The sequence below is a fragment of the Melanerpes formicivorus genome, unplaced genomic scaffold (genome assembly GCF_026170545.1).
Source record: "Melanerpes formicivorus ecotype bairdi unplaced genomic scaffold, bMelFor1.0.p_v2 SCAF_69, whole genome shotgun sequence".
In the NCBI taxonomy this organism is placed as follows: Eukaryota; Metazoa; Chordata; class Aves; order Piciformes; family Picidae; genus Melanerpes; species Melanerpes formicivorus.
In genome coordinates, this window is record NW_027142421.1 from 2626393 (window position 1) to 2644404 (window position 18012).

Genomic DNA, 18012 nt, shown 5'->3' on the forward strand with positions numbered 1-18012 from the left:
GCTCTTGGATCTATATGGCTGTGGAGACAGCACTGGTTGAAGGGGTTTTGGTGGTTTGAGGAAGTGGCTGATGCTGTGGTGATACAGAGGTGGGGTGAGGTATCACTATATGCTTTCTGGGTGGCGAAGTCCATGGATTTTGCAAAGAGGTGAACATGATGGAGTATCGTAGTGCCAGGGATCAGGACCTCTCATGAAAGGGGTTGGTCTTTGGTGTGAGGTGGTAAGTGAAGTTACAAAGTGAGTGTAAGGGAAATATAAGAGGGGTTTCTGATCCAGAAGAGAAAAGGTGGTGTTGGAGAAGCTGCTGCCTCAGGTAGCCACCACAGCTGAGCAATTACATGTTCACCCTCCACCCCAGCTGTCAAATGAAATGCTAGGTAAATGCATGTTGTGTTCCACCTTGTTGGCAAAGGAACCCTTGTAGACAAGGGAGTGAGTTTCTATACACATTGTTGAACATGCAGGATTAGGGTTGCATTGTTACAGGAAGGTAAACTAAAGTGCATTTTATGGTGAACCTTTTGCTGTGAATCCTTATCTCTGCATCTGAAAAATTCATAACTCTGCATGCAAGATTAGTCAAGCGACTTCCAGTGAATGATACAGCATTTGTGTGTCTGGGCTGCAACTTTTATTCTTGGAAGTCCTATTTGAGAAGCTAGCTAAATATGCTTTCAGAAGTGCCATGAACAGTCATAGGAGCAAAACAGGCTTTGAAAAGAAAATGGCAGTTAAAAGAAGCGTTGACAATGCAAAGCAGTAGAGTGTGGTTGTAGTGTTGGCTCTAAATATACCCAGTAATATTTTTAATGCATCAGAAAGAGTTACCTAACTTCCCTAACTGCTTTTTGTAACTTACTATGATGGGTGAGTAAAAGTGAGGATAGCTTTATGGAAGAAGAGTGAGTTTTACAGTTGTCCTTCTTGAAGTTTCCTTCCCCAACCCCCTCTCCTCCCCCCCCAAAAGCCATTCTACAAACATCTTTCTTCTCTGAAATGCTTTTTGTTTGATTTGTTGACCAGCTAAAACAAAAAAAGATAGAGCATGGGGTCTGTAGAAATTGCTTATTACACTTTTTGGGTTGTGACATCTGTTTACAGAAAGGGAAAGGCAGGAGAAGACAACTCAGTTTTACTAGAAATAATGAGACGTTGAAAAAGGTTTACAGCTTTTCAGTGAAGATGCTGCTATCTTAAACACAAACTCACTTTTGGGCCTTGGGATGAGTGTGACTAAGCCATGTGCTGGTGTCTTGGCAGCAAAGCAGATGTGAAAATGGTGTTTTAAAACCTGCCTGCACAGAGATGACTTCTGCTGGTCTGAGTTGTGGTGTGCCTTCCTCAAAGGCAAGAAAACTGTATTGACCTGGAGCAGGGCTCGTGTGGTGGCTGATGAATGTATTCAGCTTGGCTTTTTTTCTTCTCTTCACACAGGGAGTGAAGTACCTGTGCATTCCTGCTGCTGACTCGCCCTCGCAGAACTTGTAAGTTTTCTTTATAAACAAATTACAAGACCCTAGAAATCCCTCAGTAACTCTGATGCCTGTTTTATCCTGAGCTGACTCTGATCTCTCAAGTGTTCCACAAAAGTGGGTTTTGATCTGTTAAGAAAACACAGTTAACTCTTCTATTCTGACTGCTCTGATTCAAACCCTGCTTTTTTGTATGTAAGGCTTTGTGGGAGGGTCTGTATGTAAACATGCTTCAATTATGGCCTTCAACGTGAGGAATTCCTTTGTCAATCTGCTCCTAACTTAATCCCAAGTTATTCTAGGCATTGTTTTTGTAAGTCTTCTTGCTTGGCTGCTTATTTTTTGTTAGAGGTATCTCCAGCCCTTAACAATAAGGAAATACTTGAGGGAGGTATGAAGCCTCATGCTTCAAGGTTTGAAATTGAATTCCTCACAGCCTTTGAGATAGTGTGCAAACGAACCCTGCAGTGATCTGCTCTGAACTTCTTGAAGCTGCCTTCTTGAAACCGCCTCAGAACCTGCTCTTAGTTGTAGGCTGACGTGGTGAGGACCTTCTTTCCCTCCAGTGACTTGAGGATATATGTACTGAATTCAGGGTGTCCCAGCCTCACTCTTTCCCATCTCTAATGTTCATGAACCACTCACTGATTTGCCCTTGTATTTAGTGTTAGGAGCCATTGAGCAAAACAAGTCTTGATTCCAAAGAGAAATCAAAACAGGCTTTGTAAGAGAACTTGGATGTTGACCAACTCTTTCTTCTAGACCTCACTGTTTATGTTGGGGAGAGGTGAAGGAGGGGTTTCAGCCACATCCTGCTACCACATTTTAGAGAAACAAGTAGCTGAAAGAGCCCTGGTAGGTACGGAAGGAAATGCCGTGCTGCTTCTCTCTCACATCGCAGCGATATTCTGGCTCATGCTTTCGGGAGATATTTTTAGAGTACGTGTTTCTCCTACCTTAGAAAGATTCCAGAGGGGCATTTGTGTGGTGATTTACCTTTTCATAATGTTTTTCTGTCATAATTTTGGGGTGGGGAAGCCTACCACAGTTCCTCCCCTCCTCAATCCACAACAAACACCACCTCCAAAATGCTAAATTTCAGGATAGATCTGCAAGGAGAAAGCAGACAGCTACCTGCCTTGGGCATGGACAGCTGTTGTGGCCTCAATACTTAGAATAAGTAGATCTTAAAAAAAAAAATGAATCATTTTTGGGAAAGGAAAAAATGAGCTTAGAGAGAAACTTCACATGTCGTCATATGGATGTTGGTATTCTGAGATCTGCATCGTTCCTGGAAACATCTTGCGTGTCTGCTTCCCTTGTTAATGGAGATGTGGATCAGTTGGGAACGAGAATACAAAGGACGGGGCTTGTGATGAATGATAATTGATGTTCAGTTTGCTTCCTTCACCATTAAGTATCGGGGGGTTATACTGAAAAAACACCTCCAAGTGCTTGAGCCATCTGGTGCAGTATCCAAGCCCATAAAGCTTCACCAAGAAGATAGAGTATTTGCATGATTATTGTTTCTGTCATGCTGCAGGCATCTAAAAGCCTTCCTCTGGTATCGGGTGGTTGTGAGCAAACGTCATTCCTTCTAATACTGATACATTTGATCGCTTAAAATAAAACTTGATAAGTGATTTTTTTTTTTTTTCTGCCCAGATCTTCAAGTACAATCAAACTGTGCCTCTCACAAATAGCACGTGGCTCGCTTTGCACAACAGTCTTCTGCCTGTGGCCAGTTTGTGAGGATCTGACCCCATCTTTCTTCAGAGCGGTTGACTGTACTTACCACTGTCCTCTGTGGAGGGAGGGGCAGCTGGGCAGCAGAACAGAGAACAGTCCTTCTGCAACATCTTTGTGTTGTATCCATGCTCTTCTTTCAAAAAGAGGGGTTCTTTTTTTTTTTTAGCATCAGGAGGAAAAACCAAAGCAGCATCCTGTACTGCAGGCTGTCGTTTCCTTAGTAATGGATGACAGCACAACTGACTAGGTTCATGCTTCTCTTTTCTGTCTCTCCCAACACAAGTCTGTTCAGAAGCTTTACTGCTATTTTACAACTCCTGGCAGGTTGTTGAGGTCCAGCTGAAATCCTTTAACCACTGAAACCTCACACATTTACTCCTAGCGAGCTTGTTCAGTGAAGCTCACTTCCTTAGGGGAATGAACTGCCAGGGAAATACAGCAGGGATTCCCCTGTCAGTGTGTGGGTGTTCAGTAGCATGTCTCAGAAGCTTGCTTCTACTCCCATGTTCTGCCCCTGCCAAGCAGAAGAATCAAGCAGTTGCTTCTGAGACTTAAGGCACAGCCTAGGTGTTGAATGAGCATTTTCCTTGGGCTGTGAGAATTTGACCTTGGCCCACTGACTTCTCCAGAAATGTCATCTTCTGTAGGATCTGTTGCTGAGGTGTTAATTCCATAGAAATCAAATCCTGTTCCAGCTAACTGTCGTAGGCTGTATGTTTCGGTGGAACTCGAGCAGTGAGGCTGCTGGTGGTGGTAACACAGAAGCCAGATAACCTATTAAGAGAAAAAATTTAGGTGGATTTTTGTTGCATTTATGTTGCCAAAGGAAAAAACCATCAAGGGGCTTCTTATCTGATTCAGATGCTTTCTTTTAAAGCTTTATAATATTCGTAGAAGTCTGATTACCAAGGAATGAATGTGTAGATCTGGTATCATAGCTCTGCCCTCAGCCTGGTTTCAGATTATCCCCCTTGCTAGTGTGTAAGTCGAGATAACTCTTACAACGTGCAGGTAAGGATGCTCTACTGGTGGTTCTTCCTGTGGTGTTTTCCCACTGAAGATGATGCTGGGAGATGTGAAAGCCAGATATCATGTAATAAATTGTGTTGAAGTAACTGTTCAGCCCAACAAATAAGCTGCAAATCAACACATTTGTCGAGCACTTTCCTGTCACTGATGATAATCAACTGTTTTGTGGTTAAAGCAAGATTTACCGTTCTTCATTGTGTCTGGCACTTGCCAGGCAGCAAACTGTTCCTTAGCCTTACTTTTCATGTCAATGTGGTTTGTGCCGTCACTTTGTCAATGAGTTTAGTGTCTGCTGGAGCCAGCAGGGACCCTCATACTGTAGGGTTGGGGTGGAGAATATTTCCCCTTTTTTCTGACTCAAGAAGAGGAGGGGCCATGGTTCTACAGAGCAGCATTCATTCTAAGCTTGGCAATTTCTCTTCTAGTTTTCATGTAAACACTTTGCAGTGTTTGGACTTGAGTGTCAGCAAATAAGGGTGAATAAAACTCAGTGAATGCAGTTCACTGCTAGCTATGTTTAGTATCTTGTCAAGGTGCTTTGCTCATTCACAGATACTCTTCATAGAATCAATAAGGTTGGAAAAGACCTCAAGGATCATCAAGTCCAACCTGTCACCCAAGACCTCATGAATACTAAACCGTGGCACCAAGTGCCACTTTTCAAAACAAAGCATTGGAGTGTTTAAGCAAGATTTATACTAGACCATTGTAGTGAAGTCACTTGGAGTTGTGCTGTTGACCAGGTGTTCTAGAGAGAAGAAAAGGTGTGTGGGTGAGATAACAGGGCTGTTGTCAAGACAGCCCTAATGAGTTTACTCTGAGACTGAACAGATTCATCCAGATGAAGAGAGCTCTTCAGTATGAGGGTGGTGAGATTCTGGAATAGATTGCTCAGAGTGGTTGTGGATGTTCCCTCCCTGGAGGGATTGAAGGCCAGATTGGATTAGGCCTTGGGCAACCAAGTCTAGTTGAGAGGCATTCCTGCCCATAGCAGAGGGGGTTGGGGTTAGATGATCTCTGAGATCCCTTCCAACCTGAGCTATTCTTTGATTAACAGCATCTCTTGTGCACAGAGCTCAACATCTCATTTGGTTTTACGTTCATTGATGTAAAGCTGCTCATGCCCTGCAGCAGACCTGAGCACCAGGGCTTGCTAGAACTCAGCCAGTGCAAATGTTTTGGGGTGGCAGTCTGAGTAAAAAATGTGTGTGTAAGGCTTTTCCCCTCATATCCCACATATTTGACTGGTTTCTTGAGAAACAGGAAATCCCAAGCTGCCATGCTGTCCTAAAGCTTGGGGATTGCATCATGCCTTGAGACATCCCAAGTAACTCACTCAAGTCTCCTCCAGCTGTGTTTTCCATGTTGTACCCAGTGATGCAAGAACTGCCTTGGAGAGAGAGTCCTGGGCTTTGGGATTCCCCTTGTGAGATATTGTTGCCTTTGCAAATTCCACAGGTACTCCCACTCTGCATCACTGTTGCCCTCCTCTAGCTCTTGAGTGTTTATAGCATCAGCAGCTGCTCTGCTGGGCAGGAAGGGAAGCTTCCTTTATGTGGGTATTCCTGATTTTTTTGTGTGGCTGCTGGTACTGGGCTGAGGTTTTTTCTTTAGCCCTTGTGGTATAATATTCACCCTGAGAGAAGAAACATCTTGAATACAGAATGTTGTGCTTTGTGGGTGTTGAGTGCAGTGTGCTTTGGTGTTTGGCATTGCCAGTAAGCCTGATGCTGTCTGCTCATTAATCTTTCTTCTGTGTTGCACACATTGTGAACTTAAATTGTAGGAGCAGTCAAAGGCCACAATGAACTCCATCTCTCTTTGAGCTGAGGTGATGCTGGCAGGCCCAAAGGCTTTGCAGAGTGAGTGACTTAGGGCTGGGATACAATGAGTTAATTCTGGATATTTCACAAAATCCCAGGATCCCAGCATAGTGGGATCAGTAAGGACCTCTAGGGACTGTCCTGTCCAACCCCCCTGCTAAAGCTGGGGCACCCAGACTAGGTTGTCCAGGATTGCAATGTCCAAGTGGGTTTAGAATCTCTCCAGAAAAGGAGACTGCACAACCTGTCTGGGCAGACTGGTCCGGGGCTCTCCCACCCTAATGGGAATATTTGCTGAGGTGAAGATAGCTGCCCAGTTCCATTTAGACTTGCCCCACTTGTAATGAAGAGGCTTGTGTAAAGGATGAGAGCACAAACCTTCAGTTGTTTGATCTGAATCTTCTCTATGCTCTCTCCCCCACTGCGTGAAGGTAGGCTGTAGGCAGAGGCTGGCTGACAGCCTGGATAAAGGCAGGAAGAAGGGATCCTGCAGTCTGAGGGAGGAGACTGGAAGGAGCTGAAGAAGCCAGGCCTTAGACTGAGAAGTATTTTCATGGTGGAGACAAAAGGGAGATATTTCATGTTGCAAAGAATAAAATCATAACACATGTGTCCTAGTACATGGTTTGAAGGAAGTGGTGAAGTCCAAGTTAAGCATGAGTTTGGTTGGTGGCCAGTGGATGCTTCTGAGAGATACAGTACAGTATCACAGTATAACTAAGGTTGGAAGAGACCTCGAGGATCATCGAGTCCAACCTGTCAACACATGTAAACCTCATGACTAGACCATGGCACCAAGTGCTACGTCCAATCTCCTCTTGAACGCCTCCAGGGATGGTGACTCCACCACCTCCCTGGGCAGCACATTCCAATGACGAACAACTCGCTTGGTGAAGAACTTCCTCCTCACCTCGAGTCTAAACCTCCCCTGGCACAGCTTGAGACTGTGTCCTCTTGTTCTGGTGCTGGCTGCCTGGGAGAAGAGACCAACCCCTTCCCGGCTACAACCACCTTACGCTTTGAGAACTCGGTGTCATGCTGAGTTACATCTGACATCAGAGCATACAGAAGGACGTGTGAGGTCAAATGATTAAAGAGGTTTAAGACATGAACTGAAATACAGACCTGACAGTCATGTTTGTTAGCATTTGTGATGCTGTGGTACCCAAGACAGCAGATTTTTTTCCTTTGGGTGGAGTGGAGGATAACTATGCCAGTGAGTCGTGGCAGACACAAGCTTTTACCTTGTAAGACCTGTGTCCTACATTTTAGAAACAGCGTTCAGTGAGCTTTCGGGTATGTCTCTCTAGGTAGTGGTTTTACTAAACAGAGCACTTTCTTCATTCCCCTTCTGCTTCTGTTTTCAGGGCAAGGCATTTCCGAGAGAGCATCAAATTCATCCACGAGTGCCGGCTGGCAGGTGAAGGCTGCCTAGTTCATTGGTACGTACAGCAAAGGCTTCCTCTGCCTTGATCTGAATGCTCCTTGTTTTGATGACAAGTTAGTGTTCATCTCCACTTTATGGCACAATTGAAATATCCCCTTTATTTAGAGTCATAGAAGGTTAGAAGTGATCTCCAAGGTCATTAAATCCAAAAGTTAACCCAGCACTGCGAAGTCCCCCATTAAACCACGTCCCTCAGCACTGCTGCTACACACTTTTGAACACTTGAAGTGCCCCAGAAGATTTATAAAAGCTGTTAAAGCCTCATGCTAGGACTTTGGAGTCAGCAGAGTGGGCATGAAAGAAGCCTGCACATAAAAAGCCCAGGGAATTCTTCTCGTCCTTCCCTTACTTTGAAACCTTTTTGGAGGATTGATTGGACTAGATGTGTATTGACTAGAGGCGTATTATTTATTTCCCATTATTCTGACCCCTGCATTTCTAAAGGTGGCTGTCATAATCTCTATAATCTGATTTGTTTCTATAACAGCTGTTTTGGTGACTTTGGAGTTGTTATGAAAAGCAGCTTCCCCTGAAGAGAGACTTCTTTTTTTTCCTCTTTAAACTGCTGAAGCATTCAAATGTTACACTTGTTAGTAGCAGGTCTCTGATTGGAGAGGTGCTCCTGGGACTACAGAGAAGAGAAAAGGAACTCCCTGGGTTTTTTTCATAGTCTTTGCTATTGGTTGTGGTCTTTGTGCTGTATGTCCAAGTGGCATAACCGAGTCTATATCTGGAATCAGAGTCATCTCATGATTTGAATGCTGGACTTGTACACAGGCCCTGAGCATGAATCCTCAGTTTACTACTGACTCATGACAGGGCTCTGTGTATGTAAAACAGGGATAATTTGTCTGAATTCTGCTAAGAGATTTAAAAATCCCACATACTTAAATTTGTGAACTGTTTCAAAAGCATAAACTGGTGTCAAAATGCCTAGTGAAAAGAGCCTGGTACAGATGTAACTCAGACACACTCTTTCTACTCACAGTACTCATAGTTGGGAGTTCTTTGTCCAGCGCTGTCAAACCAGTAGCAATGAATGATTTATGCCAGTGTTCTACGTGGGGGAAGTTGGGGTTGTGGGAGTTGAGTTGCACAGTTCATGGATAGCAGCAGCAGGAAAAGAGTTTGAACAACAAGATGTGTACTTCAGCACTTCAGTTAAAATTCATTTTCACTCCATTCACAGTGGAGAAGGAGCAGTCTTACTTCACTGTTCTGATCTATACAGGCAAAAGAAAGTGGGTGACTTGTTTCTACCTCACTCAACCCCAAATCTCACTCAGCACATGTGCACTATCCCCTAGTTTTGTGGCAACTGAACACTTCTTTCTTCCTTTCCTGTCTGATAGCATTCACCTCTCAGAACCCACGTTCCCTCTTCAGTCATGGATTTGTTCTGATGTATTTGCAAAAAGCAGCACCAAGACTTTTTCACTCAGGTGCTGTGGTGCTCTTTTTCCTGGTGACAAGCCACGCAGCGCTCTGCTGTTGCCATGGTAGGTGAGGCACAGCAAGGATTCGCTGCATTGCACCTCCTTTTTCTTGCAGCCTTGCAGGTGTCTCCAGGAGTGTAACGCTGGTTGTTGCCTACATCATGACCATCACAGAGTTTGGTTGGGAAGATGCGCTGTCTGTCGTCCGTGCAGCAAGATCCTGTGCCAATCCCAACATGGGCTTCCAGAGGCAGCTACAAGACTTTGAAAAGCATGATGTTGAGCAGGTATCATAGTATCATTCAGGGTTGGAAGGGACCACAAGGATCATCTAGTTCCAACCCCCCCTGCCATGGGCAGGGACACCCCACACTAGATCAGGCTGGCCAGAGCCTCATCCAGCCTGGTCTTAAACACCTCCAGGGACGGGGCCTCGACCACCTCCCTGGACAACCCATTCCAGGGCTTCACCACTCTCATAGTGAAGAACCTTCTCCTCACATCCAGCCTGAATCTCCCCACCTCCAGCTTCATTCCATTCCCCCTAGTCCTATCACTACCTCAGATCCTGAGAAGTCCTTCCCCAGCCTTCCTGTAGGCCCCCTTCAGATACTGGAAGGCCACAATTAGGTCACCTGGGAGCCTTCTCTTCTGCAGACTGAACAGCCCCAACTCCTTCAGTCTGCCCTCATAGGAGAGGTGCTCCAGCCCTCTGATCATCCTTGTGGCCCTTCTCTGGACACGCTCCAGCACCTCCACATCCCTCTTGTAATAGGGGCTCCAGAACTGGACACAATACTCCAGGTGGGGTCTTACCAGGGCTGAGTAGAGGGGGAGGATCACCTCCCTCGACCTGCTGGCCACACTTCTCCTGATGCAGCCCAAGATGTGATTGGCTTTGCAGGCTGCAAGTTCACACTGAGAGCTCATGTTGAGCTTTTTGTCCACCAGCACCCCCAAGTCTCTCTCCTCAGGGCTGCTTTCCAGCCAGTCACTGCCTAGCCTGTATTTGTGCCTGGGATTGCCTCGACCCAGCTGCAGGACCCTGCACTTGCTCTTATTGAACTTCATGAGGTTGGCTTGTGCCGATGAACAACAGACAGAGGATCTGTGAAACACAACACCATGTCTCAGATCATGGGTTGCTTCTCATTGTTTTGAGCTCTGAGACGTTTAGTTGATGGCCCTGCTTTGAGGAGGTGGCTCCCTGGCCAGGCTTGCTCCACTGGGGAGGTGCAGGTAGAAAGGAAGGTATCAGGAAATTCTGGATGGGGGAAGAGATGAAGCATATTGTCCAAACACCTCCAGCTCACAATCTAGTTATTGCTTCCTGTGTGCTAAGACACAATACAAGACTGACACCTTTGGAGGGGTAAAAACCGAAGAGTGAGTTACATAAAGAGCAACCCAAAGTACCAGTTGCATAAAAGCAGTGTGTTTCCCCCTGAAGGCTTTCATTTGGAATAGTAAGAAGGAAGGAAATTGTAACCAGAAATCTTTGCTATCCAGGAGTTAAACAGGGTTCTCATTATGACTTGTATGTCATATTCTGGTGTGTAGAACAGTCTCAAATTTGACCTTTTTTCCTTCTTAACCTTCAAAGGCTTTGTATGAAGTCAGCAAGCTCCAGAAGTCTCCTCCTCTGGAGACATTCGAAACCTGCCTGGACGCTTTTCTGTGTGACCTAATTGGAATGATCCTGCCTTAGTGGGGGGGTTGGACTAGATGATCTTTCGAGGTCCCTTCCTACCCCCAGCAGTGGGTGATTCTGTGACTTAGGCTTTTTTGAAGGAGAACTGAGGGAACAGCAAGACTGCAAAGTGGTTTTCATGAAACAAAAATGAGCTTCTTACCCATAATAAGAGCCGTCCCACGCAAAAGACCTGCTCCTTGTGGGTGACTTCCACTTCTGTTAACCTGCCCTGGCCATCCCCTCCGTTTCCCATTGCTCAGCATGTTGCTGTTCTCCGGGCTTTTGTGCCTATTGCTGCAAGATCAACAACAACAACAAAGGCAAACCAGAATCGGAAAGCAAAATACAGGAGGCAAAGGATGTTGGTTGGTTTTGACTCCCTCCCTCTCATTCTGCCACAAAGAGCTCGGAGTTCAGAAATTAACCATTTGTTTTGCACGATGCACTTCTCAGCCGTAAATATTTGTGTGTGTTTAATGTTTAACTGAAGGCTTCCTGGATTGTTTGGGACTGGGGTAAATGGTAAAACAACTCTTTTTTTAAGAGACACTAGTCAGAGGGGGACTTTCCAGATCTGTTGCTTTCCTCCCTCACAGTCATTTCTACTCTAATTGGTCTGGGCTAACAGCAATGACAATTAAGGCTCTATGCAAATAGCCTGATAAAGACAGTAACGTCTCTCTTTTTTTCCCCCCTCTGCCATGGATGGCACATTCTGCCTTTATTCACTGAGGGGGAGGCAGTAGATGGTGAAAAGAAATATCCACCTGTAGTCACTGGCTGGGCTGTAGTTTCCTACTGTCTCTTAAAAGCAACCACATCCTTAGCAGGTGTCTGTGTACACACCTGATTTGGTGGAATACTGCCATCTGCCAAGGGTGTGTGCTTCCTCCTGATTTCAGGGTGTTTCACTATGCCTTGGTAGGGTGGTATCCTATGGGGTTTCTGGAATGGGGTCCTTTAGACCTTGGCCTTACAAGGAGGAGTTGAGTCACTGGGGCTACAACACAGTTTGCAACCATTCCACATGATTGCCTGAGGCTTCAGGTTTGATACAAGACCTTATTGCTCTCTACAACTACCTGAAGGGGGCTTGTAGACAGGCAGAGGTTGGTCTCTTCTCCCAGGCAGCCAGCACCAGAACAAGAGGACACAGTCTCAGGCTGTGCCAGGGGAGGTTCAGGCTGGAGGTCAGGAGGAAGTTTTACACAGAGAGAGTGATTGCCCATTGGAATGGGCTGCCCGGGGAGGTGGTGGAGTCGCCATCACTGGAGGTGTTCAGGAGGAGACTTGACAGGGTGCTTGGTTGCATGGGTTAGTTGATTAGGTGGTGTTGGATGATAGGTTGGACGTGATGATCTTGAAGGTCTCTTCCAACCTGGTTTATTCTATTCTACTGTGTTGAGGTCTTGTCTCCCCATGTCCTAGTAAATCACAGTCTGACGGGGGATTGGAAGGGACTTCTGCCAGTCATCTAGTCCACCCCTCCTGCTAAAGCAGTCATCCACAGCAGGTTGCCCAGGACTGCAAGGTTCAGATGGGTTTCAAATCTCTCCAGAGAGGACCCTCCACAGCCACACCGAGCAACCTGCTCTAGGGCTCCAGCAGCCTCACAGCAAAGAATTTTTCTCCTCATGCAGATGGAAGGGGTCTGGTACAATATGAAGCTTGTGTATGTCCAGATACCTTGTGGCAAAAGTTTGTGGATTGCAAAAACAAACCCCACAAATAGTCTCATGGCAGAAAATTCCCATTGTTGCTGTCAGACACAAAAATATTGCCTCACCCCCCCCACAAAGTACCTAAGTTGAAAACTGCAGGAAGATGAGGAAATGACCAGGGAGAAGCTCCTAGCGTTACTGCCCTACGTCAGACAATGGCCTGATGCTTTCCTGACCATTTACCTCTGGATGCTCTGGACAGACCTTCACCTGGACCTGGTACATCTGTTCCCATGTACCAATATTCAATCATTCATGTTAGTGACAGAGAGTGTCCTATTCTGTAGCTTTTAAAGCTCCTGGTGTTTCTCTTCCTAGAAATAACTTCCCTGATGTCTACAGTAATATATATATATATATATATTTTACTATATATTCTTTTTTTTACTGCTTGTGTTTGTGGGCTCAGGATAGAAAAATCCAAACACTTGAGTGGCTCACTCTGATTTTTTGATCTTTTTGCAGCCTGTTGTGCCTTGTGTTCTGTACTGCTCTTGAAGGCTGCTCAGCATTTGGAGCACTTTAAAGAAAAGTATTGTTCCTAAAGGCTCTTGGTATTCTGTAGGGTGGGAGTGTTACTTCTGCATCAGACTCATGCTATTGCTTCATCTTACTGTGTTTCTGTGTTCAATTCTGCAGTTCAGGCAGTGGCTGAAAGAAGAATATGGGGAAAACTCTTCTCAGGACCTGCAAGAAGCCAAAAGTCTTCTGAGCAAATACAAAGAACAGGCAGAATTGCAGCAGAGTACTGGAGGAAGACAATGGAATAACAACTTCTCCTCTGTGCCCTCTCTGTCATACAGCAATTACACAACAGAGACCTAGTCGTAGGAGGTTGATTTTGGGTTTTGTTGGTTTTTTTTCTTTCTGCCTTTGAGAAACATCTTGCCATAATTTCCATCCCATCTTCGAGACTCTTGGCAGTAATCATGCAAACACTTGATTTGTAGAAAGCTTCTCGATGCAAATACTACATGATGTGTGTGAGTGAGTGAGTGTGGTTCACGCAGTTCTACAACCTGGGCAGGAGCAAGCATTCTGTGTGCCCAGAGACATGGTGAGCTCCTGTGGCTGAGCCAGTTCACCAGCCAGCCACAGCCATTAGCCCTGTATGACCATGTTGCCTAGCATTTACTGTGAGGTTAGCTCAGCTCCTTTTTGTTACAGGCTAGCAAAGGGCTTCCAGAGATGAAGTCTGGTGCCTCAAGCTGTGGCAGTTGGATATCTCTGTGGTGTTAATGTGGCAAAGATGTTACTGCAGCTTAAGATGGGAACTGGGGTCTGTCTCTGCTGCTCCTATTCACAGTCTGTTGGTAAGTGGTACCATGGAGGTAGGCTTGGACTTGAGTGCTAGGTTGTAAACTAGAGCAGGTGAGGTATGGGCACGTGTCCCTCTCTACCAACAGTAGCATGTGGAGAGAAGTGGGGCAGACAGCTCTGAGTAATAACACCTTCAACTGCCACAGTTTTACTTGCTTCAGTGCATGCGAGACAGGGCTGTTGGCAGAGCTGCTGCAGACCAAGAGCACTGAGGCAGTTACCACAGCTCAGCTGATGTGCAGTGATTTAAGCCTTGATTGTGCATCTGCTCTCCCAAAGTAAGCTTCTCTGGAGAAGACTTTACCAGGTCTCCAGTGCCCTGCTGACCTTCATTCCTTGCGGAACACGTGCTTCTTCAACACGCCCCTGCACACACCAGAACGTGTCTCCAAAGAGTGGGCTTGGGTGTGAGAGTGAGCACCTGCTTCTGTTGCCTGTGCTGTGGTTTGCTCTTTGACTCCAGCTACCTCAGAAATGCTGTTCTTGTCATTGTGGTTGTCCATGCAACCTTCAGAATTGCCTTCTATAATCTTAAGCTGACACTGAGTGAAGTAAGTGCGTGGCTGAGAGTGTGTGTGTGTGTGTGTACCTCACAAGTGTCTGTGTTGGAGGAGGTTATGGGGTTGTTTTTGTTTGGAGTGGGGGTTTTTAAGTGTGAAGATTGCCCATATTTCTCACTGTTTTAAAAACTGAGATGTTTGAATTCAAATTTCTGTCATTTTTAAACCACTCCCTGTTCTGCTGTGCTCATGTTTGTGGGAATGCATTTGTAAAACACGTTTTAAACTAGGTGAAAACTCGGGGCTGTAACTCATGTGAACACGATTCTTGCTCTTGGTGGTGTTTGTGTCTTCTGGAGTGGAGCCTGACTCAAGTGTATCCTCAGTGTAACTTTCAGATGTCACCAGGGATGCTGGGCAGTGTCTTGAGTTCTGATTAAGTCATGGGGGGGGTGGCATTGATGCCAAGGCTGTGGTTTCTTGCTGTGGACTCAGAGGATAAAAGGCTTGTTTTTCTTGAGGATTCTGGAAAACAAAAAGCACCTCCCAAACAGCCAGGATAGAAACCCACCCCCCCTTGTTTAAATGTGGTGTGTAGCCTGCTGGAAGCTGTGCACTGGAGGAGGAGCGGTCAGCGCACCAAACAGACAGCCTCTCTCAATTTCCTTGGTGCTCTGACCTCCCATCCCTGTAGGATATTCCAATCCATGGTATTTTCTACTTGCTTTGGGGGGCAGTGAATTTTTGGGCTGGGAGCAAGGCTTTTGGGGCCAAATGAGCTGTGGCTGATAAATATCTTTTACATATGTTCAAAAGTACATTTTTAGCGTGTGAAATACAGATCTTGGGTGTCACCAATTGCCTGAAAGGACAAAAAGGGAATGGGGTGGAACTGGCCTGGTTGTTTCATCTGAGTCCAAGCCTGCATCAGGGTTCTCATTGCACTAAGTGCTCTAAGTCTACTGAAAATAGCAAGAGCAGGATGATCATATCTGTGTCACATTAAGGGGTACTGCTGATTTGGGAAAGGTGCTGGAATTGACTTTGGTTCCAAGCTTTTTAGCTTCTCACTATGTATTTGGTATATCCAGCAGCTACTCTGCATTTGCCTGGTAGAAAAGTCCTTCATGAGTCTTCTTGAAACTATTGCTCTGTGTATAATGATGGGTGGTTTAGGAGCTCCAGGACAGCAGTGCCCACGTTGGCAGTCCCCTCAGCTCTCTGAGGGTCATTGGGAAATGCTTTCCTCGGTAACAGGGTCTGACATGCACTCAGGAAGCTGGTCCTGTTGCTCAACCCTCTACTCATTCTAGGATACAGCCAGTTCCCATAGGGCAGCTTTTTCAGGAGCATCCTGCCTGTGCTTCTGTAGTATCTAGTCCACCCCTTCTGTTGCTGACTGACAACATGGGGTATCCCATCACACTTCTGGCCCTCTCCTCCTTGAGTGCTGGTGGGTTGGCAATGCTGTCTCCTGTTCTGACAAACAGTGCAGAGTGGGAGACATCTGTTAATGTTTGTGTTGCCAAGGTGATTCTGTAGTGGATTTCTTTAATAGCTTGGTTATTCCCAAAGAGTCAGTCCTATAATGGGAAGTATTTTAGCACTGAATTTGGCTTTTGGGCCATATCAAAGTGGGTTATGCTGCAGCTCAAAAGCAGATACAGGGTAAAGCAGGAGGATGAGGGACTGCCATGTTGTCAGTGAGTGGAAGGGCTTCTCTCTTTAAAGACAGAAGAGGTCTGTGGTCTGTTGCTTCTGCATCTCATTGAGTGTCTTATGTTCTGCAGACTGCATTGAAGAGTGGTAGAAAAGCAGCAGAAGTCTAAGACAACAGTTCTTGCCTTTTGACCTTTTAAAAGGGAGAGAACTGAGTGACTGAGAAGGTGACACAATTTGTCTTCCAGCCAGCTTCTCAGCTTTCTAGCTGTCTGGGACATGCCTAGACCACAGTCAACCTCATTGTAGGTGGCCTTCGTAGTGTAGGCAATTACTCAGTTTTCTTTTCCCTGTACTTCAACACACTGTCCTCATTTTGATATTCACTGGAAAATGTAGAAAGTCTCTGTCACCTTGTTGGATACCCAGATCTGAAATGTAGGGGGGGGGGGGGGGGGTGGTGTTTTTTAATTGTGTGTCTTTAATTTTGGTGGGGGTGAGGGCCCAAACTGATAGCCAAGTGTGATGCTAAGCAAAGGTTTTGTGTAGGACATGGGGAAATGCATTAATATTTATTACTACTCTGATTTTTAACCTGGAAAGAGTCCCTTCCTTCCATTTTGGGGGCTGAGTGGGAAGGTATGGCCAATCATGTCTGGTTTTTTTTAGAAGACAGTAATAACACTGGTTGCCTCTAAAGATGTCAGTGAAAAATGATAGCGATTACTTCAGCTGGTTTGAAATCTTTTAAACCTGGTGAGCTTCTGGATTTTCTGTCTTCCTCTTCCTGGGCATCTTAGCAAAGCCTTGATTGCTTTTTTTTTTTTCCCAAATGTTTGTATTTAATACATTCTACAATTTTTTTATAAATAAAAGTAAATGTTACCACCTGACCTGCTTGTGTGGTTCTTGAAGCCAGTGGCTAACACCTGGAAGGCTTTTCCTGACTGTTTCCCTGCAGTAGCTGCAGGTAGTATAGGAGTACAGGACCACCTCATTTTGGTACTTAGATGACCTTTTTTACTCCTTTGGAGACTTCCCCTCTCCAAGTTCTTCCAGGGGAGTTCAAGTGGGAGAGCAGTGAAGGGGAAAATGGCCTAGGGGTCCCAGTGGGTGGAAGGTTGACCATGAGCCAGCAATGTGCTCTTGTGGCCAAAAAGGCCAATGCCATTCTGGGGTGCATTAGAAGGGGTCTGGTCGGTAGGTCAAGAGAGGTTCTCCTCCTCTTCTGCTCTTCCCTGGTGAGCCCAGATCTCAAATATTGTGTCCATTTCTGGGCCCCTCAGTTCAGGAAGGACAGGGAACTGCTTGAAAGAGCCCAGTGCAGAGCCACAAAAATGATTAAGGGAATGGAACATCTTCCTCATGAGGAGAGACTGAGGGAGCTGGGACTCTGGCTTGGAGAAGAGGAGATTAAGGGGTGATCTCATTAATGTTTATAAATATGTAAAGGATGAGTTCCAAGAGGATGGAGCCAGGCTCTTCTCACTGATGCCTAATGACAGGACAAGGGGCAATGGGTGGAAGTTGAGGCATAGGAAGTTCCATGGAAACAGGAGGAAAAATTATTTCACTGAGGGTGACAGAACACTGGAACGGGCTGCCCAGGGGGATTGTGGAGTCTCCCTCCAGAGATATTCAAAACCCTCCTGGATGCATTCCTGTGTGACCTGCTCTAGGTGATCCTGCTCTGGCAGGGGGTTGGACTGGATGAGCTTTCAAGGTCCCTTCCAGCCCCTAACATTCTGTGATTCATAGCACAAGCATCTCTTGAGAGTAGTCCAACAAGAGAACGTTGGGTGTTGCTCTCTCACTGATTGTTGCTGGCCAAGGTATGTGGTGAATCCATTTTTATTTTTTCATCCTTTTGAAGTTCCTTTTCCACAGCATGCTGCTTTAGGGCTTAATCAACTGTAAAACTTGGCTGGTTTCTAGACTGCCAGGACTCAAGGCTCTCAGCAGTGCTTTGTCAGAGGAAGTTGAAGTGGCAGGTGATGATTCTCTGGGGAAAAAAGAATTAAGAACTTATGGTGTAAGGAAGGGAAAAGCCCCATTTAATTCCCCAGAGACAAGACACAATCTCCAGTTTGACTCTACCTCTGCTGAGAGGATCATTCTGCCGCTTGAACAATCAAAATATGATGAGCAGACTCCATTCAT

General features: G+C 45.7%; 1 protein-coding gene across 2 annotated transcripts in view; it reads left to right on the forward strand.

Moving 5' to 3' along the window:
- DUSP22 (dual specificity phosphatase 22) overlaps positions 1-16745 on the forward strand; it is a 53045-nt gene extending 36300 nt beyond the window's left edge. For both annotated transcript variants that reach the window (XM_068163032.1, XM_068163031.1), the window contains exons 4-7: positions 1438-1487; positions 7444-7518; positions 9075-9246; positions 13013-16745. In XM_068163032.1, the coding sequence (XP_068019133.1) occupies positions 1438-1487; positions 7444-7518; positions 9075-9246; positions 13013-13198 (483 nt within the window). In that variant the 3' untranslated portion in view covers positions 13199-16745. The remainder of the gene's footprint in view (positions 1-1437; positions 1488-7443; positions 7519-9074; positions 9247-13012) is intronic.
- Positions 16746-18012: the final 1267 nt, after the last annotated feature.